The 27,913-nt window shown below is 35.3% G+C and overlaps 1 protein-coding gene and 1 pseudogene across 1 annotated transcript in view; one reads left to right on the top strand and one right to left on the bottom strand.

Moving 5' to 3' along the window:
- The window catches only part of Cbl (Cbl proto-oncogene), a 101,608-nt gene that overhangs the window by 56,231 nt on the left and 17,464 nt on the right, over positions 1–27,913 (bottom strand). Inside the window, exon 2 of the mRNA XM_026403500.2 lies at positions 15,955–16,202. Within this exon, the coding sequence (XP_026259285.2) occupies positions 15,955–16,202 (248 nt within the window). The remainder of the gene's footprint in view (positions 1–15,954; positions 16,203–27,913) is intronic.
- LOC113193127 (non-histone chromosomal protein HMG-14 pseudogene) lies at positions 841–1,139 on the top strand (annotated as a pseudogene).

Raw genomic sequence — 27,913 nt, 5'->3', positions numbered from 1 at the left:
CAGCAAGAACATAATAAATATTCAGTTCATCTGAATTTGAAAATACACTAAATTAAATTTTAGACTGGAAGAACCTACAGGGAATAGATTCTCCCTGCCTGAAAAATTAAAAAAATATTTAACAAAATATATGAAACAATGGCTTTTAGACACTAGACATCAGGCAGCAGAGAAATCGACCCCTGAAGAGGGAAAACAAGTGAGGTAAACCCTATGACTGGCCTAACCCTACTGCCTAAAGAGTTTACAAGTCTCAGCACTAAGATGGGAACCCAAGCAACCTGGGTGGATGAGACAGGACTGCAAGTCTGGGGAAGCCGAGACAGATAACATTTACAGTGCAGAATTCCATAAAAGACAACTGCATACAAAGAACCATCTCTGAAGTTCTAAACAGGGGGCCTTCTAAGTCTTCAAGTGAGCACTGATCAGTACAGAGAAATACTTGAACCCAGGGAAGAACCAACCAAAAGGAGTATTAATAATCCCCAGTTTTCACACAGGGGCAGAAAAGGGGAAATCTTATAATTCAGTGGGTATTAGGGAAAATTTGCCCTAGATTAAAGACTATTTGGTCCTGCCTTAAGGTTTAAAAGGATCAAAGTACTCTAACACAGATTTGTCACAGAACACAGTTCAAGAATGTTTATAAGAACATTAAAAAGAGGGGGGGCTGGGGATATAGCTCAGTTGGTACGCAAATGCTTGCCTCACATGCACAAGGCCCTGGGTTCTAATCCCCAGCACACCACACACCACACACACACACACACCAAAACAAAACAAAAAAAACCAACAACTCAGGCAGCCAGAGGAGCAGCAGTGGACAGACAGCACGGTATGCCCAAGAGGAAGATCAGCTTTACCAAAAGGGTGGCAAAGGAGGAGCCCATGTGAAGCTGTAGGTTAAATCTACTCCTATAAAAGTGGACACAAAGCCTAAGAAGGCGGAGGGAAACGATAACACTTAGGGCAAAAAAAAAATGCAAACAAAAGGGAAAAGGGGAGCAAAGGAAAAACAGGCTGAAGTGGTTAACCAAGAAACTAAAGATGATTTACCTTCAGAAAACTGAGAAACTAAAAATGAGGAGATTCCAGCCTCTGGTGAAGTGGAAGAGAAAGAAGTCAAGTCTGATTAATCATAGGTTTATCAGAGGTCTTTGTCTTCCTCCTTGTACAACCCAGAGAAATGTTTTTATCAACTACTTTGTAAGTGCAAGTCTTTTTATAGCTCCAAAAGCATTTATTTATTTATTTATTTTTAAAATATCTTTTTTAAAGAGAGAGTGAGAGAGGGAGAGAGAGAAAGAGAGAGAGAGAGAATTTTAATATTTATTTTTTAGTTATTGGCGGACACAACATCTTTGTTTGTATGTGGTGCTGAGAATCGAACCCGGGCCGCACGCATGCCAGGCGAGCGCGCTACCGCTTGAGCCACATCCCCAGCCCCCAAAAGCATTTTTTTAAAAGAAAGGAATCCTAATTTTTCCCCACTTTTTTAGTATAAATGATTGTGTTAAGAAATAAAACCAGGGGCTGGGATTGTGGCTCAGAGGGATAGCGCTCACCTTGCATGCGTGAGGCATTGGGTTCAATCGATCCTCGGTACCACATAAAGATAATAAAATATTGTATCCACCTATAACTAAAAAAATAAATATTAAAAAGAAAAATAAATAAATGAAACCAACTGCTATTTGTTTATTTTGGGGTACAACCAGAAAATAGTAGCATACTGCATTATGGGAGGCTTGGACAGACTTGGGGTATAAGCTTAACATTCCATAGGTTGGGGGTTAATTTTATATCTTACAATGCAAAGCATATTAAATGGCAGTTTGAAGTCACAGTCCTGTACTTAATGTCTTGAATATCTTAAAATATTTCTATTCCTGTATTATTTTTTAGTAGAATTACTTCCTAAAGAAAACTACTCCTGGATCACTGCTCTGATAGAATCATGTGTACTCTGTAACATCTTTGGTTGTGGAAGTTCAGTTTTCCTAATCAATTTTTTTTAATGGTCTATGAAAGACCAGAAAATTTGTTTATGTAGTATGTAGTGTATATAAAAAAGTTGTGAACTGCTGGGACCTAAGTAACAGCTCAGCAATGTTTGAAGATACTGGTACTATATATATATATATATATATTCCCCACCCCTACCCCCGTACCAGGGATTGAATCCAGGGGTTCTTAACCATTAACCTCTAAGCCACATTCCCAGTTCTTTTTTTTTTCTTTCTTTCTTTCTTTATTTTTTTTTTGTGTGTGTGTGTGTGGTACTGGGGATTGAACCCAGAGCCTTGTGCACGCAAGATGCAAGGCAAACACTCTACCAACTGAGCTATATCCCCAGCCCTTTTTAAATATTTTATTTAAAGATAATCATCACTAAGTTGTTCAGGACCTCACTAAGTTGCTGAGGCTGGCCTTGAACTTGCATCCTCCTATCTCAGTCTCTTGAATTACAAAACCCCCACCAGCATACTTGATCCTCCTAAGGAAAATCTGCCTCCAAATTTGAAGCTGGAAAGTCACTGGGAAAACTGAGAAAGAATCACAGTATAAGGCTTTTTAGATTTTCAATACATGCATTAATAATTAATTCAATACATGAATTAATAATTCTAAGTAAAATGTCTGTGTACTGATCCTCAATACAACCAATAAAATTTCAGTTATGAAAGAATAAAAAAAATACAAAAGTATCTATCACCCAACAAGGTAAAACTAATGCTGTCTGACATCCAGTAAAAAATAAAAAAATCACCAAGGTGCTAGGGCTGTAGCTCAGTGGTAGAATGCTTGCCTCACACATGTGAGGCACTGGATTCTATTCTCAGCACCACATAAAAATAAATAAATAAAAATATTGTGTGCATGTACAACTAAAAAAATAAAAAATTTTTTAAAAAATCACCAAGCACACAATAGAGCAGGAAAATGACTCTTAGGACAAAAATAAAGAGTATTAAACCTATGAGTGACACAGATAACATAATTAGCAGACAAAGATAACAAAATAGTTGTTCTAACTATATTCCTTATACAAAAGGGCAGAGAATCACTTGCAGATGTTAAGCACATGGAAGATATAAAAAAGATTAAAATCCAACTTGTAAAGACGAAAATGTTAATGGAAATGATTTTCAGCAAATTAAATATTGCTAAGTAACCATAACTAAGAGTAATATAAACTACCCAAAATAAAACACTGGGGGGGGGGGCGGGAACAGCACCAATGGCCAGTGAGATATCAAGAGATATTTACATGTAAATGGAGTCTGGAAGTAGAGAAGGAACAAAATTAATCTTGAAGAAATAATAAGGTAAAATCTTTTCCACATGTGATGAAAACTCTACATTTTAGATAGAGAAAGTACAGATTACAAATAATAATTCTCTCATCTCTCTTCACAAGACCACCAGAAAACATTTCTTTTCTTTGGTGCCAGGGATTGAACTCAGGGGCACTGGAACACTGAGCCACAACCCCAGCCCTGTTTTGCGTTTTCTTTAGAGACAGGGTCTAATTGAGTTGCTAAGCATCTCGCCATTGTTGAAGCTGGCTTTGAACTCACAATCCTCCTTCCTCACCCTTCTGAGCTGCTGGGATTACTGGGACTTTTTGCTACTGAACCTTTCAACACAGCAACCTAACCAGCTACCACAGGACTTGGCACACTTACTAAAACCTATGTACCAGCCTTGACACTCTATTCCCTTGAAATGCACAATGGTTCAACCACAAAAAGACAAAAGATTAGCCTATGATTCTCCAGAATTATGAATACAGAACAGTATAGCATCACAAAAAGTCTACTCTCTAAGAGACTAGAAGGAACTACCCACAAATGACAGTAGTATTAAGTTCTTTCCCCTTGTGTTACTTTTTCAATTTTCTATAATATGGTTATAGCATTTTAAAAATGTGCACATCAATATAGTAGTTTTTAAAATACAATACACAGTTCTTCCTGGAAGTCCACAATGTTAAAATTTTTACTTCCATATTACCACTAAAACACCACACAACTTTTTCGCCAGTGTATGTACATTTATACCGATGGTACAAAGGCCATGGTGGTTAAGACTGCTGGTACTTGAGCTTGAATCAAGACAATAACAACAAACTGTACATGTAAGCAGTTCTGTATTCTTTTTTAAAAATATTTTTTTGTAGTTTAGATGGATACAATACCTTTATTTTATTTATTTATCTTTATGAGGTGCTGAGGATCAAACCCAGTGCCTCACACTTGCTAGGCAAGCGCTCTACCACTGAGCTACAGCCCCAGCCCAGTTCTGTATTCTTAACGATGACTTGCAATAAAAACAAAATACTACTTGTACATAGGTACATGTAAAAGTCAGGAGTAGTGGCACACACCTGTAATCCCAACTTAAGAAACTGAGGCAGGAAGATCACAAATTCAAGGCCAGTCTATGTAACTTCATGAGACCCACCTTGGTTCCATCCCCAGTACCCGAGGGAAGCGGAAGGGAGAGGAAACTTTCTGAGGAAATCCCAAAATTGTTTTCCTTAGTGGTTGTACCATTTTACATTTCCATAGGCAAAGCACGAGGGTCCCAGTATCTCTATAGCTTAACCGATACTTAGTACTTTTGGGATAATATCCATACTAGTGAGTATGAAACAATATATCATTGTGGTTTTGATTTGTATTTCCTTAATGATAAGTAGAGCATCTTTTTATGGGCCTATAGTGAAGATATGTCTACTTAAATGTTTTCAGCATTTTTTAATTGGTTTGTTATGATGTTGAGCTATATATATAGGCATTCTTCATATATTCTGGAATATTAATCCCTGCAGAAATATAACTTTAAAATACTTTTTTTCCCATTCTGGGGGCTATCTTTTCACTCTATGTGCAGAGTTTCTAATTTTGATGAAGTTCAATATATCTACTTTTTCTTGCACAACATATACTTTTGTTGTCATATTTAAAAACTTATTGCTTGGGCTGGGGTCGTAGCTCAGTGATACAGTACTTGCCTCGCATGTTTAAGGCACTGGGTTCAATCCTCAGCACCACACAAAAATAAATAAAGATATTGTGTTCAACTACAATTTAAAAAAATATTAATTTAAAAAAAAACCCATTGCTTAATCCAAGGTCACAGAGATTTTCATTTACTTTTTTACCTAAAATTTGTATGTTTTTTAAAATTTTTTTATTAGTTGCTCAAAACATTACAATGGTCTTGACATATCATACATTTGATTCAAATGGGGTACGTAATCTTATTTTTCCACGTGTACAGATTGCAAGATCACATTGGTTATACAGCCACGTTTATACATAGGGCCATACTAGTGTCTATTGTATTCTGCTACCCTTCCTATCCCCCACTCCCCTCCCCTCCTATTACCTCTTTCTACCCAATCTACTGTGACACATTTCTCTCTTTTTTCTTCCCCCTCACACCATCTTATATGTAATTTTGCATAACAATGAGGGTCTCCTACCACCTTCTGTGCAATTCCCCTTCTCTCCCATTCCCACACACCTCTCATCCTTATTTAATGGTAATCTTCTTCTCATGCTCTTCCTCCCTCCTCTATTTTGAGTCGCTCTGCTTATATCAAAGAAGACCTTCTGCATTTGTTTTTTAGGGATTGGCTAGCTTCACTTAGCATAATCTGATCTAATGCCATCCATTTCCCTGCAAATGCCATGATTTTAAATTTGTATGTTTTAACTCTTAAATTTAATTCCTTGATCTATTAAGATAGTTTTTGTAAAAGATATAAGGGAAGGTCCAGCTTCATTCATTTCCATGTTGATATCCCTTAATGTGAGCACCATTAGTTCAAAAGACAAATGGATTTATTATTCTTTTCAAAGTAAACTGATGAGCTACTGCAGTTCAGTGATAAAAGTCCTTGCCCAGCACACATGAACCCTTGAGCTTGATCCCAACCCTGTGAAAACTAATCAATTAATTAATTATTTTTTAAAAGTAAATTGGTCATAAATTTAAGGACTTATTTCTGGATTCTCAATTCCGTTTCATTATCTATTTATCTATTCTGATACCTATACCACACCATTTTGATTACTATAGCTTTGTTAGTAAAGTTTTGAAATTAGGAAGTGTGAGTCCTCCAAATTTGCTATTCTTTTTCAAGATTGTTTTGCCTCTTCTGGGTCCCTTCAGTTTCTGTCTGAATTTAGGATCAGCTTGTGAATTTCTGCATAAAGGGCCGCTGGAATTGTGACAGGTACTACAATGAATCTGTAGATCAGTTTGGGGAGTATTGCCATCTTAACACTAAGTCTTCCAGTTCATCAACGCTGGAAATCTTTCCATTGACTTGCACCTTCTTTCCTATCTTTGGTAATGCTTTTCAGTTTTCAATGTGTGTGTTTTACCTCCATGGTAAACTCATGGCTGATTCTCTTTCTGGATTGTTCATTGCTTGTATATAGAAATGTAATTGATTCTGTATTCTGCAACTATGCTGAACTCATTTATTGGCTCTGGTAATTTTTTAATGCATTCCTTAGGCTTTCTTGAATACAAGATCATTTCATGTGCAAATGGCAATGAATACTGACTACATGTACAGTTTGGTATTATTGTCTTGATTCAAGCTCAGGTACCAGGTATCCTTTCCTGTTTGGATGCCTTTTATTTATTTATTTATTTTTCTTGTTTGACTGCTCTGGTTAGAACTGTCAGTAATAGGTTGAAAAGAAGTGGCAAAAGTGGGCTTCTTTGTCTGGTTCCTGATATTAAGGAAAAGCTTTCACTCTTTCACCATAAATAGGTTACCTTAACTGTGGATTTTCACATGACACAGAACATCATTTTTACTTTAAAAAAATAAAAGAAAGACTAATTGTCAAATTTATGACTACTCAAACTAGGATAAATAGCACTGCCTCCAAAATGAAGGAAGTAACCTGATGTTTAAAAAAAAAAAAAAACTGATGTTTTGTTAACAATGACACAATTCAAGTTTAAATTCAAATTTTTGAAACTTCTAACCACCACCATTGTACTCAACAACAGTTTCCCAATAAACTTTTCTAATGAGAAAATTTTTTTCCTTTGAGACAGGGTTTCACTATTTGCCTCTGCTGGGCTTGAACTTGTGACTGGCCACCCAAGTTGCTGGGATTATAAGCACTCTCCATTGAGCCCAGTTTTTAATGAGACTTAACTAATGCATGTTGACTGTTTTGATATTGCAAAATGATACAGCAACATATGGAAAAATCTACATGTGTACTGACCAGCAGCTTCCAAGTGACACATACATGTTACACCAAAATCATAAAATAAAATTAGACTCTCATGTACAGAATAAACTAATGCATTTGAAAGTAACAAAATACAAAATGCTCACTGAACTGTTTTTGGATTTCACACTGCAATTAACCTTTTAAGAAACATACTTGCTAGGCTCAGTGGCCAGCCTGAGAAACTTAGCCAGTCCCTGTCTCAAAATAATTTTTTTTAAGGTTGTGGGGAGGGGAGCTAAGGACATAGCCCAGCAGTAAAATTCCCTTAGAAGAATCAAGGGATTTGAAGAATCAAGGGATTTCTCTGAGGCAGGAGAACTGTGAGTTCAAAGCCAGCCTCACCAACTTAGCAAGGCCCTAAGCAACTCAGTGAGACCCTGTCTCTAATAAAATATAAACAAGGGCTGGGGATGTGACTCGGTGATTCAATCCCTGGCACCAAAAATTAATTAATTGAAAATAAAAATAGAGAGCTGGGGATGTGGTTTAGTGGCTAAACACCTCTAGGTTAAATTCCTGGTATCCAAAACAAAAGAAAACCACCCTAATAACAAAGACATGAATTTTGGAAGGAAGTCACACACCATTTATAGCAGCTTTTGTCCTCACCACCCTTAAAAAAAAAAAAAGTCTTATTTGAAAAGGTTTTTTAATTTTTTTATATTTTTTTTGTTCTAATTATACATGAGAGTAGAATATATTTTGACACATTATACATAAATGTGTATAACTTCACATTCATTGGTGAGATCCCCACCTCAAAAAATGAACAAAAAATAGTACTTGAAACACAAACCTATTTTGTATCCCTAATTAGATTTTCTAAGAAAACAAAGGATCTTGTTTAAACAATTAGACTACAGTTAATTTATGATCTACTGTTTTAACATATACTATGATCTTCTAAAAGTATAGAACTAAATATTACTTTTCACCTTCATAAACTCCATCTTGTTCATTTTGACTAAGTTTTCCAGCCTCTCAAGATAGAGACTCAGCCCTATTTCTGACTAGTTCACTTAAATCTAACAATTAAGTCAGAAAAATAAATAGGAAATTTTTCAGGAGTATCCTTGTGAAGGATTGTCCTTGCTACCTAAGAAATATAATTTATTTTCTTCTTAAAAAATAATTTGGAAAAAAGGAAGAAAAAAAAAAGAATTTGATAGCCAGGCACCGTGGCGCTCACCTGTAATCCCAGTGGGTCAGGAGGCTGAGGCAGGAGGTTCAGAAGTTCAAAGCCAGCCAGCAACTTAGCAAGGCAATTTAGTAAGTTGCCCCAAGCAACTTAGTAAGACCCTGTCTCAAAAAATAAAAAGGGCTGCTGATGTAGCTCAGTGGTTAAATGTCCCTATGTTCAATTTCTGGTAGCAAAAAGAAAAAGAGTAAAAATTTGGTCAATTACATATTCACTGTAGGACATTTATTTACTTATTTGTCTTTTGCAGTGCTAGGGACAGAACCCATAGTCTTGTTAGGGATGTGTTATACCACTGAGCTACATCCCCAAGTCTGTCATTATAGATAATTTAAAGAACACAAACACAGGAAAATTAAAAAACATTGTATTTCTAATATGCAGAAACTAAAGATGATATTTTGGTATAATTTCTTTTAGAAAATACTTTTTTACAAAAATGGGACCTTATAAATTAAAAAGGGATTATATTAAACATAAATTTTGTAGCATATTTATCTAATTATATTGTTTGCCATGTCATTTTTCATTAACAAAAATGTTTAATGTCTAAATATACCATAGCTTCTATTATTTATATGATTGATCTTCTGATGCTATACATATAAGTTTCTAATTTTTTTTTCTGTGACAGCATCTTAGTAAATGTCTCGTCTTCATAGTGATATTTTAACACAAATTATTGATAAATTTATCCTAAAAGTGAACCTAGTAAGCAAAACTCTAAATGTTTTCAAAGGTTGGACCAATTTTACTCCTACAACAACCAGGTATGAGATATAGAATTCATTTCCCTGCATCCTCTTTCAAAACACTAATTATAAATTTTTCTTTTTTGGTGATGCTGGGGATTGAACCCAGGGTCTTGTGCATGCAAGGCAAGCACTCTATCAACTGAGCTATAGCCCTAGCCCATACATTTTCCACTTTTATAAGCCAAAAGAAAATTACTTTATGCCTTGCAAACTGAATTGTTATTTTCATATTCACACTGGCCTTTTGTATTCCTTGGGGACTATTCATTTCCTTTGCCAAATATCTACTTCAGATGGTGGTCTTGAGCTACATACCCAAGTCCCTGTTTTTTTGTTTTTGTTTTGTTTTTTAAAATTTTTCTTTATTGGTTCTCTCCTGTTTTTATTCCTCCCGCTCAGCGGTGCTTCCTTTGTGTCTCCACTGCTGACCTGACTTGTCTCCTCCCAGATGATCCTGTAGAGAAGTCTCATATATTCTACTAAACGAAATTTTCTGTCTTTATTCTAAATCTCTCCTGCTATAAGTCAAATTCTAATGGCTCAACCCATCTGCTTATCTGATGTCTCTCCTTAGAAGGTTCGTAAGAATATCTCAAACTTAAAGCTGGGCTTGGTGGTACCTGCCTATAATTCCAGCAACTCAATAAGCTGAGGCAAGAGGACTGCAAATTCAAGGCCAGCCTCAGCAACTTAGCAATGCCCTAAGCAAACTAGAGAGACCCTGTCTCAAAAAATAAAAAGGGCTGGGGATGTAGTTTAGTGGCAAAGGGCCCTGGGTTCATCAGTACCACAAAACAAACAACCCTCAAACTTAAATGGGTTCAAAATGGAACTCTTTGTATATAACCAGAGATATGAAAAATGGTGCTCTATATGTGTAAAATGAATTGTAATGCATTCTGCTGTCTTACATAACACATTAGAGGGATTAAAAGCATGCACCATCATGCATCATGCCCAGCTGGAGCAAGTTTATTTATTTATTTATTCATTCATAAATGAATGAATGAATGAATAAATATTTTTCTTCTTCTTCCTTTTTTTTTTTTTTTTTTTTTTTTTGCGGTACTGGGGATTAAAATGAAGAGCGCCTTACCACTAAGCTATATCCCCATCCTTTTTTGTTTTTTAATTTGAGACAGGACCTCATTAAGTCGCTGATACTGGTCTCAAACTTGTGATCCTCCTGCCTCAGCCTCCACAGTCACTGTGCCTGGCTACTCTGATATATAAAAAATAGAAGGAAATTTCTTCAACCTGAAATATGCATCTGTAAAAATTCCATTGCTGGGGCTGGGATTGTGGCTCAGCGGTAGAGCACTCGCCTAGCACGGGTAGGACCCGAGTTCAATCCTCAGCACCACATAAAAATAAAATGCATTGTGTTGTGTCCATCTACACTAAAAAATAAATTTAAAAAAAATTCTATTGCTAACATCATAGTCAATGGTTAAAAACTAAAAGTTTTCCTCCTAATAGCAAGAAGAAGGCAAAGATGCCTACTCTTGCCACTCCTATTCAACATAGTTTCTATTCAACAGAAGTCTCTCCAGGGTAATTAGGCAGGAAAAAGCAAAATAAAATAAAATGTATCCAGACAGGAAAGGAAGATTGGTACAAGACAATGGGATATCTATATGAAAAAGAATGAAGTTGGATCTCTATCCCGTACCATACACAAAAATTAACTAAAAATGGATCAAAGACTTAAATCCAAGGGCAAAAACTATAAAACTCCTGGAAAAAAAAAAGGCATAATCTTCATGATCTTAAATTAGGCAAATGTTTCTTAAAAGCACAAACAATTAAAGAAAAAATATTAGACTTCAAGCCAGGTATGAGTGTGGCATGCTTGTAATCTCTGCAGCTCAGGAGGCTGAGGCAGGTGGATCACAAGTTCAAGGCCAGCCTCAGCAACTTGGCAAGGTCCTAAGCAACTTAATGAGACCCTGTCTCAAAATTTAAAAAAAAAAAAAAAGGATGGGGATTAGATTTAAAATTAAAATCTTTTGTGTTTCAAAGCATATGCTGAGAAAGTGCAAAGACCCACAGAATGGGAGTAGTTTTACAAATCTTACATATGGTATATATGATTTATGATAGTAGTCCAGTATACAGAACATGCAAAAAAAACTTACAATTCAACAATAAAAAGACAACCCAATAAAAAAATGGGCACAACTTTTGATAAGACATTTCTCCAAAGAAGATATCTAATAGGTACGTGAAATGATGCTCACACTCACATTACTCATTAGAAAAACATTGCAAAACCTTGAGATACCACTTCACAGTCCAGTAGGATAACTATAATAAAGAAGATGATAAACTAGGCACGGTGGTGCATGCCTATAATCCCAGCAGTTCAGGGGTCTAAGACAGAAGGATTGTGAGTTCAAAGCCAGCCTCAGCAACAGCAAGGCACTAAGCAACTCAGTGAGGCCCTGTCTCTAAATAAAATACAAAATAGGGCTGGGGATGTGGCTCAGTGTTTGAGTGTCCCAGAGTTAAATCCCTAGTACGGAAAAATAGAAGATGACGACGACCATGACAATAATAAATGTTGGTAAGAAATTAGAATCCTGATACATTGCTAGAGGAAGGCAGAATGCTGTAGTCACTTGTCGAAGCAGTTTGGAAGTTCCTCAAAAAGTTAAACACAGAATAACCATATGATTTAGCAATTCCTTTCCTAGTTATAGACCAAAAAGGAGTGAAAAAAATAAATAAACAAAATTTGCACATTAACAGCAGTTTTTTTTTTTTTTGGGGGGGGGAGTCCTAGGGATCAAATCTAAGGGCACTTTACCACTGAGGTACACCCCAGCTTTTTTTGTTTTTTTGAGACAGGTTCTCAATAAGTTGCACAGACTAACCTTAAACTTGTGATCCTCCTGTCTCAGCCTCCAGAGCCGCTGAGATTACAGGTATGTGCCACTGCAGCCTGCTACATTATTCTGAATAGCCCCAAAATGTTAACAAACCCAATGTCCATAATCAAAATGTGTATGACCGTACATTGAAAAATCATTTAACTATAAAAAAATGAAGTAATGACTTACAATATAAATATGTATGAACTGTGAAAGCATACTAAAAGAAGCCAGACACAAAAGGTCATGTTGTACAATTCTATTTCTATAAAATGTCTAGAACAGGTAAATCCACTGAGAGAGAAAGCAGATATTAGTGAATGGGCTAGAGGGGAGGTGGAAAAGGGAGTAAGGAGTGACTGCTAACGAGTATGGGTTTCTTTTGGGGGTGATTAAAATAATCTGGAATTGAAGAGTGGTGACAACTGCATAACTGAATAAACTAAAAACCACAAGTTTGTATACATTACTGAATTGTATACTTTTTAATTTTATTTTTTAGTTGTAGATGGACACAATACCTTTATTTTATTTATTTTTATGTGGTGCTGAGGATCGAACCCAGGGCCTAAGATGTGCTAGGTGAGCGCTCTACCCCTGAGCCACAACTCCAGCACCCTGAATCGTATACTTTGAGAGTGAGTTTTACACTACATGAATTATATCCATATTAAAAAATAGAAAAACTTCTAAGCCAAAACATAGATCAAAAATATCAGACACTAAAGCTCATAAATTTTCCCTTATCAGGAGAGAGAGAAAAAGGAAAAAAAAAAAAAAAAAAAACAGGCTTAGTGGGGCACTCCTGTAATTCTGACTTAGGAGGCTGAAGCAGGACAAGTTCAAGGCCAGCCTCAGCAACTTAGCAAGATCCTGTTTCTAAATAAAAATTAAAGGAATGGGCACAGTGGTGCATGCCTATAATCCCAGCAACTAGGCGGGCTGGGGCAGGAGAATTGCAAGAAGGAGGACAATCTGGGCAGCTCAGAGAGACCCTGTCTCCAAATTAAAATAAATAAAAAGGGATGGTGGGGCAGGAGGAATGGAAGAACTTTAGATAGGGCAAAGGGGAAGGAGGGTAATGAGGTGGGGTAAGGGGGTAGGAATGATGGTGGAATGAGTTAGACATCACCCTAAGTACATGTATGAAGACATGAATGATGTGAAAATATTTTGTGTACAGTGACTTGAAAAATTATGCTCTATGTGTGTAATATGAATTACATTCTCCCGTCATGTATAAAAAATTATAATAAATAAATAATTTAATTTTTAAAAAGGGATGGGGATATATATATATATATATATATAGTTTAGTGTAGAACAAACCTGGGTTCAATCCCCCAAATCCCCTCCCCTCAACATACACACCAACTGTTTTATGACAATCTGTCACCTACAAGACAGAAAGTCTACAGGTCAAAGTCCAGCCCTTTATAACAAGACTCCAACTGTATTTCCACTTATCTAGCTACCATAGTTCTAGCCAAACCAGACTGCTCATGTTCCTTAAGCAGTCTGTATTTTCATACAACTATGTTAAAGGTCTTCTCTTGACTTCTCTACATAGAAAACTCATAAAACATCCTACAAAATCTAGTTTAAATAACACTTCTTTTTTGCTGCTAACTCTATGCCACCAAGCAAAACTATTCTTGTAGCATCCTGTATATATCTCTATTGAGTCATATTATATCATATTTGGATGATGTTACACTAACATCATATTTTTTAAAAAAATTTATTTTTTAGTTGTAGTTGGACACAATATCTTTATTTTGTTCATTTATTTTTATGTGGTGCTGAGGATCGAACCCAGGGCCTTGCACCCGGCTAGGCAAGTGCTCTACCACTGAGCCACAACCCTAGCCCCTTAACATCATATTTAAATGCTTTTTAAAATTCTTTCCCTTCCTAGAATTAGCCACAATAAAGTCTATAGTAGTTGGTAAATTTTTAAAGTTTTGTTAGGTAATAAAGATTTACTTATTGAGATTACAAATATATTTTTGTTCTTATTTGTTATAAATGACAGCAGAATGCATTACAACTCATATTACACATATAGAGCACAATTTTTCACATCTCTGGTTGTACTCACAGTAGAGTCACATCATTCGTGTCTTCATTCACATATACTTAGAGTAAAGATGTCTATCTCATTCCATGTCTTTCCTACCCCCATACCTCCTCCCTCCCATTTGGTCTATCTAGAGTTCTTCTAATCCTCCCATGCTCTTCCCCTCCCCACCGCAACTCCATTATGAATCAGCCACCTTATATCAGAGAAAACATTTGGCATTTGGTTTTTTGGGATTGGCTAACTTCATTTAGCATTATATTCTCCAGCTCCATCCATTTACCTGCAAATGCCATGATTTTATTCTCTTTTAATGCTGAATAGTACTCCACTGTGTATATATGCCACATTTTCATTATCCATTCACCTACTGAAGGGCACCTAGGTTGGTTCCACAGTTTAGCTATTGTGAATCGTGCTGCTATAAACATTGATGTGGCTGTGTCCCTGTAGTATGAGATTATATTTTTTAAAACTCTTGTCAGGCTTGTTAGCACACATCTGTAATCCCAGCCGCTCATGAGACTGAGGCACAAGGATCGCCAATATGAAGCCATCCTGAGCAACTTAGTGGGATGCTGTTTTAAAATAAAATAAAAAGGGCTGAGGATATAGCTCTTGCCTAGCATGTGCCAGGCCCTGGGTTCTATCCCTAGCACAGGGGGAAGGGAGGGTAAAGAAACACTCTCAAATACTTCAGTACCGGGGCTGGGGATGTGGCTCAAGCGGTAGCGTGCCCGTCTAGCATGCACGCGGCCCGGGTTCGATCCTCAGCACCACATACCAACAAAGATGTTGTGTCTGCCGAAAACTAAGAAATAAAATGTTAAAATTCTCTCTCTCTCTCTCTCTCTCTCTCTCTCCTCACTCTCTTTAAAAAAAAAAAAAAAAATACTTCGGTACCCAGAGCTGTAAAAGAAATAAAAGAAATCTGCAGTATGAAATAACTAGTTAGCTTAGAGTTCCATATACTCAACATTTCTTTTTTACTTGCTTTCTTCCTTTTTCTTTCTCCCCCCACCCCCAACAAGCCCAGGGCCTTACAAAGGCTAGACAATGAGCTACATCCCCAGCCCTTTTACATTTAATAAGAATAAAGTTCATTTGCAAGTAAACCAGAAGTTATAAATTCCTACAGACTGAATTTAGTCACCAGAAATCATTTCAAGAAGATTGATACTTGAATTAAACCTGAATAATTAGTTACAGTCAAAGTATATGAGTAATGATGTGGAAAAAATTTTAAGTGGGACAGAGTTGCCAAAATTGAAGCCATCAGAGACTAAGAAATAGTAAACTACAAAAATACCATTAGTACATTACTGCTAGAGTCATGCATAGTTACTTAATGCCTTCAAAAATTACTATTCCTTCCAATTAAGTGTCCCTCAAGAGTAAATTACTCACTAAAAAAATCCTAGTAGAATTTATATTTTGTTACTTGTTCTAAATGAGTTAAATTTTTTTTCCAACTGGTCAAAACCAAACACAATAACATCAACATACAATTAACTTTCATGTTCCCCCAGGTCTTCAAAGGTCTACAGTCTGCAACCATTTCCATAACTTTAGGAAAACAAGTATACCAGACTTGAAGATGGTGCAATGTCCTCCAAAAGAACCTTTACATCATAAAGCACACCTTAAAATCTACTGTCATGTTCCATTCCAGATAATATAAAATTCAAACAAACTCAACTACTTGTATGGTTATCCATTCAGGCAGTCACAGACCTTAAATAATATTTGTGTAGTATTTCTCCATTACCTAGGCTGAGAATTCTCCTCATACATTCTTTCTTTCCCCTCCTTGAAGAGGCTTATGGTCTGCTTAGTTTTCTTCATCAAATTCTCCATGAACACCCTAAAATATTCATTTTCTCCAAGTGTCTCCATCTTCCCCTCATATCTTGACAAGATAGTACGGAGATGCTGGTAGGTATCTGGCAACAGGTCTAAGATATAAGGTGGGCTATTCTTCAGCGCCAGCTTTGGGTTCTGACACAACCGCACCACCTGCAACAAATGTAAAAGAAAGGCTATTACTTGAAGGATCTTAAGGACAATTTCTTTTTTTAAGATAACGTTATGAAATATGTGCTCTGTAGTAGAAACATGAAAAACACACGAATATAAGAAATAATCCATAACCTATCAACCACAGGCAATCACTGTATTTCTAGTTCTTAAAATTCTCAGACACAAGGACCTGAGTTGATTCTTAGCAACAAGAGTTTTTTTAAAAAAAGCAAAAAACTCTATAAAAGACTAATGGAGTAGACAATACACAGCAGACTAAATGACTGGAAGTAAACAGGAGAAAAATGTCCCTACAAATGCCTAAAACATGATAGATAAAACATGGCAAATTGGGCTTTAAATACATGGCTGACCCCACAATAAAGAAAATTTCCAGGGGCAGGGGGGAAAAAAGGCTGTCCTGGGAGGTAAATTTCTGTAATCTTTGGGCTTGCAGTTTTGTTTTTATTTGTTTATTGTTATTATTATTTAGGGGGGTACCAGGAATTGAACCCAGAGGCGCTTAACCACTAAGGCACATCCACAGCTCTTTTTATTTTGAGACTGGGTCTACTAAGCTGCTTAGGACCTTGCTAAGCTGCTAAGGCTGGCTTTGAACTTGTGATCCTCCTGCCTCAGTCTCCCAAGCCATATGCCACAGCACCTGTTAGGGCTTGAGTTTTAATAAACACTAGGGGACAGGAGCAGAGAGGCCTTAGACCCAACAATGTATGAAGTTGAATTGAGACACTTGTTCCTTCCCAAAGAAGAGAAAGACACTCAGAATTTACCTAATTCTTTTTCCCATCTTTTGCTTTAAACTTTTCTGAGTTCTCATGTTTTAAAAATCCAATGTAAAATCTGTTTCTAAACTGGTGGATTTAGTCCATTTTGTATCAGTTACAATGACTGAATTTGTAATTTATTCCCACCTTCTTGCATGTGCTTCATTTAGGTGGATTTCTGTGTCAGACACTACCAGAACAGAAAGTCCAGAAATATATCTACACGAGCACAGATATATTTATGACAAATATGTGTTATTCTCCCCCCACCCCCCTAAAAAAAATAGAACAAGTGAGTATCCATATGGGAAAAAACAAAAACCAAACTCTCACCCTATACCATACATACATATATATGTACATACATTAGAGACCTAAATGTGAAAGGCAACTCTAGAAAGGTTTAGCAAATAGTAGAAGAAAATTATCTGCATCACTTCCTTTTTAAACTTTTTAAATTAGGACAATAAAAAGCACTAATCATAAAGGAAAATATTAATTATATTCTACTACTTTAAAGGGAAAAATTTAAAACAAAAATAATTTAACTTTTTTAATCAAGACATCACAAAGAGTAAAAACACAAGTTATGGAATCAGAAGACATGTGCAGAACATATCCAGAATATGTACCCAAACATATGTATGAAAAATACATAAAGAACATCTAAAAATCTGTAAGACAGATAATCTAATACAAAAATGGACAAAAGATTTGAATAGGACCATCACAAAAGATGATATTCAAATAACCAATTAACATTCACATGAATAGTGTTTAACCTCGTTAATCAATCAGGAAAATGAAAATTCTAAGATCACAGCTACATGAACACCAAATTGGCGACATCAACCACTGGCAAGGATATGGAACAAAAGGAACATTCAAATACTGTCAGTGGAAATCTAAATTGATTCAAACAGCTTGAAAAACAGTTCAGCACTATACTGTCAGGTTAAAGATTTGTATACTCTTATGAACCTGCAGATAACATGCATGGAAAGTCATAAAAAAAATACCCAAGAACATACAAAAAGCATTGTCATGAAAACAGGAAACTGCCCAAATATCCATCAACAACACATACATAAACTTGTGGTATATTCGTTAAAATATGCAGCTGCCTAACTATTAAACATGGATACTTCTCCTTCCTAGTTGATCTAAATAAACCAAAAAGAAAATACATATAATATTTGCATATGCATGAATGTATTACTGTTCAAAGATATCTATCTAGACTATATTATTTAGGTATAAATATAAAGGTGGTGAAATAATAATAGAAAGGAAAAATAAATTTTATTTGTGGATGACATAATTTATCATGAAGAAAATTAAATCAAAGAACAAAACATCAGAATGATAAAAGAGTTTAGTTGAAGTGTGATTTCAGATAGACACACCAAAATCAACAGCATCCCTAAATATTATATAAATAATTTTAAATATAACTTTGTCATTTAAAATCTTTTTATTTATTTATTGGTTTTTTTTTTTTTTTTTTGGTACCTGTAGATAGACAGAATGCCTTTATTTTACTTGTTTATTTTTATGTGGTGCTAAGGATCGAACCCAGTGCCTCAAGCATGCTAGGCAAGCACTCTACCACTAAGCTACAGCCCCAGCTCTAAAATTTAAATAAAAATTTAAGGTTTCTAAGAATACATCTACCAAAAGATATAAAAGACTTTAAAGCTGGGCATGGTGACACACACCTCTAATTCCTGCAATTCAGGAGGGTGAGGCAGGAGGATCACAAGTTTGAAGCCAACCTCAGCAATTTAGTGAGGCCCTAAGCAATTTAGTGATCCTGTCTCAAAATTTAAAATTAAAAAGGGGTGGGGGCTGAGTATGTGACTCAATGGTAAAGGGCCTCTGGGTTCAATCACCAGTATTTAAAAAAAAAAAAAAAAGACTTTTATAAAGAAAAACTCAAACTTCACTGAGGAAGATAAAAGACAAATAAATCTATCTTGTTTATAGGTAAAATGATTCTATATTTTAAAAAATTGCAATTATCTCCCAAATTAGTATATAAATTCATTATATTACCTATCAAAATTTCAACATTTTCCATGAAACTTAAGGTGGAAAAAAAGAATGAAACTTAAGGTGATTCTAAAGCCCATGCCAAAAAACTCTGAAAAATCATAAGGTATTTACCCAAAGTGCTATCAAGACTTATTGTTAAAATTAGCATGATGTTGGCCAAAGGCAAATGGTCAAAACGGAACAGAAAGACAAACTTGATAGAGATCCAGGCAGAAATGGAAATTCAGTATCATGTGACATTACAAATCAAGAATTCAAGAGACAAATTACAGGAAATAAAATGAAATTGTGTGTTATGCATTATATAAACAAATGTCAGATGAATCAAAAGATTTCAAAGGAAAAAACTTTAAAGCTTTCAGGAAAAAAACAGAATTAGTTGAATTTTATATCTCAAAAGGTTTTTTTGTTTTTGTTGTTGTTTAGTTGAAAATGGACTCAATACCTTTATTTTGTTTATTTATTTCTAGGTGGTGCCGAGGATTGAACCCAGTGCCTCACATGTGTGAGGCAAGCGCTCTACCACTGAGTCACAGCCCCAGCGCAAGATTTTTAATAATACAAAAAGCACAAATCATGCCAGGTGCAGTGGTGTACACCTGTAATCACAGTTACTTGACAGGCTGAAGCAAGAGGACAACTACTTAAGAGGCCAGCGTAGGCAACTCAGAAAGACTGTGCCTCAAAATAAATTTTAAAAAGTGGTAGGACATAACTCAGTGGAAGAGCACCTGCCTCATATGCAATCCCCCAAACTGGTTAACTTAACAAAACTAATCCTTCAAAGTCATGGTAACATGTAAGGATTAATGAGTTAGTTCCTGTTTTTGCATTCTTTTTTTTTAAATAATGCAATTATAAAGTTATATACACCCTTTGCCAACTAAATATTTCTCTTTATCTCTAATAACATTTCTGCCTTAATGTCTATTTTATCTTTTATCTTATCTTTTGATTCATCTGACATTTCTCACCAACTTTCTCACCTTGGTGTTTACATGATATATCTTCTTCCATTTTCTACTTTCAACTTCACTGTATTTTCACATTTAATGTGTGACTCTATACACAGAATATAGTTAGTTAATTAGATACTCTGGTTCTAATTAATTTGATCTATTTACATTTAATGTATTATAAAATTGCTATTTTTATGCTAAATATTGCCAATTTTACATAGCTCACCTAGTAAGTATTGAACCTCATATAAATAATAAAATAATTTACTATTTGTTCTCTATGTGCCTTGCCTGTTGTATCTCCTTTCTTGCCCTCTTGTTTTAAACATTTTTTTAATTTTTATTTTTCCATTTTTCTCCACCACTAGCTTATCAAATACATATCCTTTTACTATTCTTTCAGTGGTTACCTAAGTGATTATAACATATATCTCTCATTTACAAATTCCTCCATAAAATTAGCACTTTTACCACTTCCCAGACAATACAAGGGCATTGGAACACATTTATCACCATTTACTTTCTTTTCAAATACAGCGCTATTACTGTTACATACTATAATTCCTTTAAAGTCCACATCATTATTACTATTATTTTATACAACTAAAATTCACTCATATTTACCCACATAACAGTCCCTTCCCAACATTTTCATCAATTTGGAATCATCTTCCTCCATTCTAAACAACCTTTAGTATATCCTTTAAGGGTGGTTTTGCTGGTTACACATTCTCCTCAATTTTTGTTTCTCTGAACACATCTTTACTTTCTATTTTTAAGGGATGTTTTCACTGGTAAAGATTGGTGGTTATTCGCTGTCACCACTTTAATGCTATTATTTCTCTATGCCATGTTACTATTTAAAAAGTCAGGCTGTCGACCTTACTGGCTCTGTTGAAGGTAAAATGCCTTACTCTCTTATTGCCTTTAAGATTTCTTTGACCTGTTTTCTGCAATGTTACTATGATGTTCCCCAGGCGGATTTTCTTGATATTTTTCCTGCTTGATACCACTGATCAGCTTTAATTGGTGGTTTGATAATTTTCATCAGTTTGGGAAAATCCATAGCCAAATTCTCATCAAATATTGTTTCTGCCCCATTCTTTTTCTCCTTTTCTTTTTTCTTCTTCTTCTCTTCTAAAACTTTAATTACATATACCCTATTGTCTCTTTATGCTTTTCAGTATTCTCTACTCTTCTATCTCAGTATCAATATTTTTTCCTGACTTAACCTTCTACTTCAACAATTCTCTTCAACTATATCTATGCTGCAAAGTCTATCCATCCACTGACTTTTAATAATCAGTCATATATTTTTTTTCAGTTCTAGAATTCCCACTTCATTCTTTTTTATCAAGTCTGTCAAAATTAAAAATTTAGGCTTTAAGTATATATATATAATATATGTATACATATATATATGTATACATATATACAATATAAGCAGATACTATATAATCATATTTAAGAGTAATATATCACATAATACACAATTATATCTATATTTTGTTTCCTTATGTTCTGGTATGTGCATGCATGCACATGCATGGTACTGGCAACTAAACCCAGGGGTACTCTACCACTAAGTAATATCCCCATTCCTTTTTGTTTCTATTGCCAATTTTTCTTCATGATAATCTGCTAGATCTTGCAGATTATCTTTTTATATGCCTAGTTATTTTTTTATTGAAGGTTGGACATTATATACAAAAAATTAGAGACATTTTGAGGCTATGGTTGCTATTATTCAGAAAGGATCTACTTTTGCTTCTAGTAAGCAGCTAGGCTAGGGACACTAGGAATCCCAGATCATCTACTCCAAATCAGAATTGAGAAAATTAAAGACTGGGTTTATTTACCTATACCAACTGGTGTACCTCTATCCCTTCCTTACTCTTAGGATTTAGGCCCTTTGGGACCAAACAAATCCTAGTGTTTCCCTAGGCCCTCCATCTTAGCAAATCCTAATTCCAATGTTCAGTCCTCCTTGACATGAATATTTTGAAAGTCTATTCAGTTTCTCAGCTGTCACTTCCAGCTGCAGCAATGACATCCAGGGGAAAGATAACCTCAAATAGGACATTTACCTCTCATAGCTACACTCACCTTTTAGAACCTGACCTTGAAATTTCTCACGTTTTTTCTAGCTGTCAGGAGTATATTTGATTCAAAACGACCTAATGACCTAACCTAATATTGATGGAAGCAGACATCTGATATTATCCTCATTTCACCTTAAAAAACAAATAGGGTGGCATATAACTCAGGGGTAGAGCACCTGCCTTACTAAGCATACACAAGGACCTGGGATCAATTCCCAGCACCACAAAAATAGAAATGTATGAAAATCTTGCAATGGCCCAGGGCAATGGCACATGCCTGTAATCCCAGCTACTCAAAGAGGCTAAAGGAGGAAGATCACAAGTTCAAGACCAGCCTCAGCAACTTAGTGAGACCCTGTCTCAAAATAAAATGAAAAAGACTCAGAATGTAGCTCAGAGGCAGAATTCCATTAGATTCAATTGTCAGAACTAAGGGGAAAAAAAATCTTGCAAGGAAACACATTAATTAGTTCAATATACACTAATAATTAATTTAAGAAGAATTTTCTATGACCCCCCCAAAATCATACACGTTTGAAATAATATGACTACTTCCCTGATCTGATCACTACATTTTATAAACATGTTGAAATGTTACACTGTATCTAATAAATATGTACATATTTTATAATATTAACAATTATTGTGCTAATTTAAAATAAAATGCATTCTAAAAAAAAATTTTTTTAAGTTGTTTTTGAGCCAGATGTAGTAACACACCCCTATTTAGCTACTTAGGAGGCTGAGGCAGGAGGACTGCAAATTTGAGGTCAGGCTGGGCAACTTACAACATGAATCAAAATAAAATGTTTTTAAAAGGGTTTTAAGGTGCTCAGTGGTAAAGCATCCCCAGGTTCAATCCCCAGTATCACAAAATAAAAATTTTAAAAAGCTGTTTTCTTGTGTGATCAAAAACTCTTTACAAACTCTTAACATGTCTAAATGAGATCAGGTGTGGTGGCAAAGGCTGTAACACCAGAAAATCCACATTCTGAGGCAGGACAATCACACATCTAAGACCTTCAGTAACTTAGCCAGACCCTGTCTCAAAATAAAAAATAAAAAAGGAGTGAGGCCATAGCTCGGTGAGAGTGTCCCTGGGTTCAATCCTCAGTACCAAGAAAAAAAAAAAGATGTCTGAATGATTTCACTCTATAGATATACCAAAACATATCTTTAATTATCTTTTCTAAATACTTTTGTTGTTTTAAAGTCTTCATTATTACAATTACTACTGTGATCAACACACTAAGGCGTTTTATTCTTCTATACATCAGATTTTTCCTTAGAATAGATTCCTCAGAAGTGAACTATGTGCTTATAGAACACAAAGAACAACTGCAAAATTTCCAGTTACTAACTAATCGTTAAGGACTCTTCAAATGTTAAGGCAATATGAAAAATTTAAAACTAGGTATATTATTCTCTCTAGACTATTTCTTCTTTTTTATCTTTTATTGATTTCATTTTTTTAAATACACGACAGCAATGGAATGCATTACAATTCTTATTACACATATAGGGTAGAAGTTTTCATGTCTCTGTATATAAAGTATGTTCTTGCCAATTCATGCCTTTATACATGTACTTTGGGTTTTTTTTGCATTACAATTCTTAATACACGTATATGCCACAATTTTTCATATCTGTTTGTATATAAAGTATGTTGACACTCAATTCAAGTCTTCATACATGTATTTTGTATAATGATGTCCATGACATTCCACCTAGACTATATCTAGAAATCTTGAAAAACTGCCCTATATAAGCCCAGCAAATAAAAGGTTGAATCAACAAAAATATTCAATGCATGAATGTTTTCACTGTATTTTAGGAAGCTGCTCATCTTATGCAGTATTCAAACCAAGAGGGACCAACTTAGTTAAGAAAAAAGGCTCCATCACAGAAGAATTATATTCTAAAAACTGCCGAGTTAAGAATAAAACTAACACTGGGGTTATCGTGAACTGAAATTAATGTCCATGCATATATGAATTTGTCGGAATGAACCCAAATACTATGTGTAACTATAAAGCTCTAATAAATAAATAAAACAAACAGTTCCCAATTAAGAAGTGTTACATTCCAAAACCTCATTTGAAAGTCAAGTGATAATTTAGAAATAGTTAATAAAAATATTTATATAGTAGATCCCTAGTTTAGCTCATACAGGAGAAGAGTCTAACATTAAAACCAAGAAATAAGGACCCAGGATACCTATAAATATATAATATTTTATATGTCAATTTAAGAAAAGTATTGAAAGATTTGGATTGATTATTTTATTTTCAGAGAAAACTGAACATGTTTTATTCTGAAAAAGAACCAGGATAACTACAATGCACCAATTTAAAAAAAAAGTGTTAAAAATAAAATATGTGAGAATCAATCTAACAATGAAGATGAAATACTTCTACATGAAAACTACAGAGCACTAAAGAAAAAAACTGAAGAGCTGGGGCTGGGGCTCAGTGGTAGAGCACTCACCTGGCATGCATGAGGCATGCCAATCTTCAGCACCACATAAAAATAAATTAAAAAAAAAAAAGTTTGCCTGTCAGCAAGCTGAAAGAAAGAAAGAAACAAACAAACTGAAGAAGACTTTAGAAGGTGGAAAGATATTCCAAGTTCTTTGATAAGCAGAATTAATATTGTCAAAATGGCCATACTACCAAAAGCACTATACAGATTTAATGCAATTCCTATTAAAACTCCAATGATGTTCTTCATGGAAAAAGAAAAAAGCAGTCATGAAATTCATTTGGAAAAATAAAGAGACCCAGAAGCAATCCTTAGCAAGAAAAGTGAAGCAGGAAGGGCTGGGATTGTGGCTCAGTGGCAGAGTGCTTGCCTCACATGTATGAGGCACTGGGTTCGTTATTCAGCACCACGTAAATAAATATTGTGTCCATCTACAATTAAAAAATATATATTAAAAAAAAAAGTGAAGCAGGAGGCAAATACCAGACCTCAATTATACTACAGAGCTATAGTAACAAAAACAGCATAGTACTGGCACCAAAACAGACATGAAAACCAATGGTACAGAATAGAAGACACAGAGATAAACCCATATAAATACAGTTATCTCATAATAGACAAGGGCACTATAAACATACATTCTTCTACCTCATGTTAGAAGAAATACTATAGGTCAACAAATATATGAAGAAATGTTCAAAATCTCTAGCAATTAGAGAAATGCAAATTAAAACTACACTGAGATTTCATCTCACTCCAGTCAGAATGGCAATTATCAAAAACACAAGTAATAGTAAATGTCAGCAAGGATGTGGGAAAAAAGGTTCACTCATACAGTGCTGGTAGGATTTCAAAATGGTGCAACTTCTCTGGAAAGTAGTATGGAGATTCCTCAAAAAACCTGGAATGGAACCACCATTTGACCTAGTTATCTAAATCCTTAGTATATACCCAAAGGATTTAAAATCAGTATATACTATATATATAGTGATGCAACCACACCAATGTTTATAGCAGCTCAATTCACAATAGCTAAGTTATGGAACCAACTTAGGTACCCTTCAACAGATGAATGGAAAAGAAAATGTGGTATATATACACAATGGAATATTAGCGATAAACAAGAGTGAAATTAATGACATTTGCTGGTAAATGGATGGAACTGGAGACTATCAAGCTAAGTGAAATAAGCCAGTCCCAAAAAACCAAAGGCCTAATGTTCTCTCTGAAAATGTTGAATGCTAACACACAATGAAGAAGTTCATTGGATTAGACAAGGGAATGAAGGGAAGAAAAGGGAAGGGGGGTGGGAATAGGAAAGACAGTAGAATGAATCAAGACATAACTATATTCATATATGAATACACAACCAGTGTAACTCCATATCATGTACAACCAAAAGAATGAGAAGTTATACTCCATGTATGTATAATATGTCAAAATACACTCTATTACCATGTATACCTAAAAAGAACAATTTTTTTAATATTTATTTTTTACTTGTAGATGGACACAATACCTTTATTTTATCTATTTTTTTATATGGGGCTGAGGATCAAACCCAGGGCCTCAGACATACTAGGTGAGCACTCTACTTTGAGCCACAACCGAAGCCCCAAGTACAATTAAAAAAAAAAAAAAAAAAGTGGGGGGAGTGAGGTTCAGATAGAGACAACTGATATAGAGACCAGTAAATTAAAGGATGTGGTTTTTCTCAACACACCCATTCAACAAATATATACCAGGGGCTAGGTACAAGGTCCGGAATCTGAGAGGCATCAGACAATAAAAAGGAAATCAACAAGAAAAATATCCAGTTCTCAGCTGAGAATTAAATTAAGGCAATGTAACAAAAGATCTTGGATGACTATTTTAAAGTAGGGAAAACTCTCTAGTGACACTGAGGCTGAGATGAAATTCCAGGAAAGACACAACTACACACAATCAGAAGAGTAGCCCCAGCAGAGGAAACAACTACTCCAATAATCCTCAAGTGAGAAAAAGTTGAATATGTCTGAGCAATACAAAGGTCAGTAGCCAATAAGGTGGAGAGACCAACTAAGAGATTTGTGGGGGCTGGAATTGTGGCTCAGTGGTAAATCGATTGCCTGGCATGTGTGAGGTCATGGATTCAATCCCCAGCACCACATATAAATAGACAGACAGATAAATAAATAAAAGATCCACTGACAATTAAAAAATATTTTTTAAAAAAGAGATTTGTGGCTGGGTTCAGTGGCATACAACTGTAAGCCCAGCAACTCAAGAGGCTGAGATAGGAAAATCATAAGTTCAAGGCCAGAGTTTGCAAGACCCTCAGCAACTTAGCAAGTAGCTCAGTGGTAAACTGCCCTGGGTTAAACCCCCAATAAACACCTCCCCTGCAAAAAAAAGAGATTTGTGGAACAGGCAGGGAATTGCCAGGAAGACATTATGATAAAGCCCTAAATTTAAGTTTCCAATTAAAATTTAAAAGGACTAAATAAAGTTTTAATATTTTGACAAGACTGCATCAAACAGCCAGTGTGGTGGTGGCACACTGTAATCCCAGCAACTCGGGAGCCTGAGACAGAAGGATTCTAAGTTTAAAGGATTCTAATTTTTAAAAAAATTAGAAAAGAATAGTGATGGGGTTTAGTGGTTAAGTGCCCCTGGGTTCGATCCCTAGTACTAAACAAACAAACAAAAAAATACCTGCATCAAACAACCACATCAAAACGTAGGTCATTAACCTTGAGAAAACTTCTTAACCTGAGCCTGTTCTTTTATCTGAAAGATAATGCCTATCTCATAACAAAATGTTTATGAAAAGCCTGAAATTTGCCAGTAAGGTTGACACCCATAAATTCCCCTCCCCATTTCCTTAGAACTTGACCAGATTTATCTGCAAGAGCTGATAGAAAGACAAATAATACCCAGGAGCAGTGTGTACACTGGCTATTCCAGCTATTCAGGAGGATCACTTGAGCCTAGGAGTACCAGGCTATAGGGTGCTCTACAGATGCAGAAGGGACGTCCACACTAACTTTGGCAGTAATATGGTGATTTCTTGGGAGAGGGAACCACTGGCTGCCTAAGAAGTGGTGAACTGGCCCAGGCCAGAAGCAAAACAAAACTCCTGTGCTGATCAGTAGTGGAAATGTACCTATGAATAGCCACTACAACTCCAGCCCAGGTAATATAGCAATACCCATCTCTTTTGCACCTCTTTTGACGTAGGGCACTTTGCCAGTGAACAATGTCTTCAAAATTAAGAAAAGTTTGTTTTCTGGATTTTTATGTATTCAGAAGTTTACTGATTTGTACATTAAAAAAGAGAGAGAGAG

The sequence above is a fragment of the Urocitellus parryii genome, chromosome 4 (genome assembly GCF_045843805.1).
Source record: "Urocitellus parryii isolate mUroPar1 chromosome 4, mUroPar1.hap1, whole genome shotgun sequence".
NCBI classification, from domain to species: Eukaryota; Metazoa; Chordata; class Mammalia; order Rodentia; family Sciuridae; genus Urocitellus; species Urocitellus parryii.
This window is presented reverse-complemented; position numbering and strand designations above follow the sequence as displayed.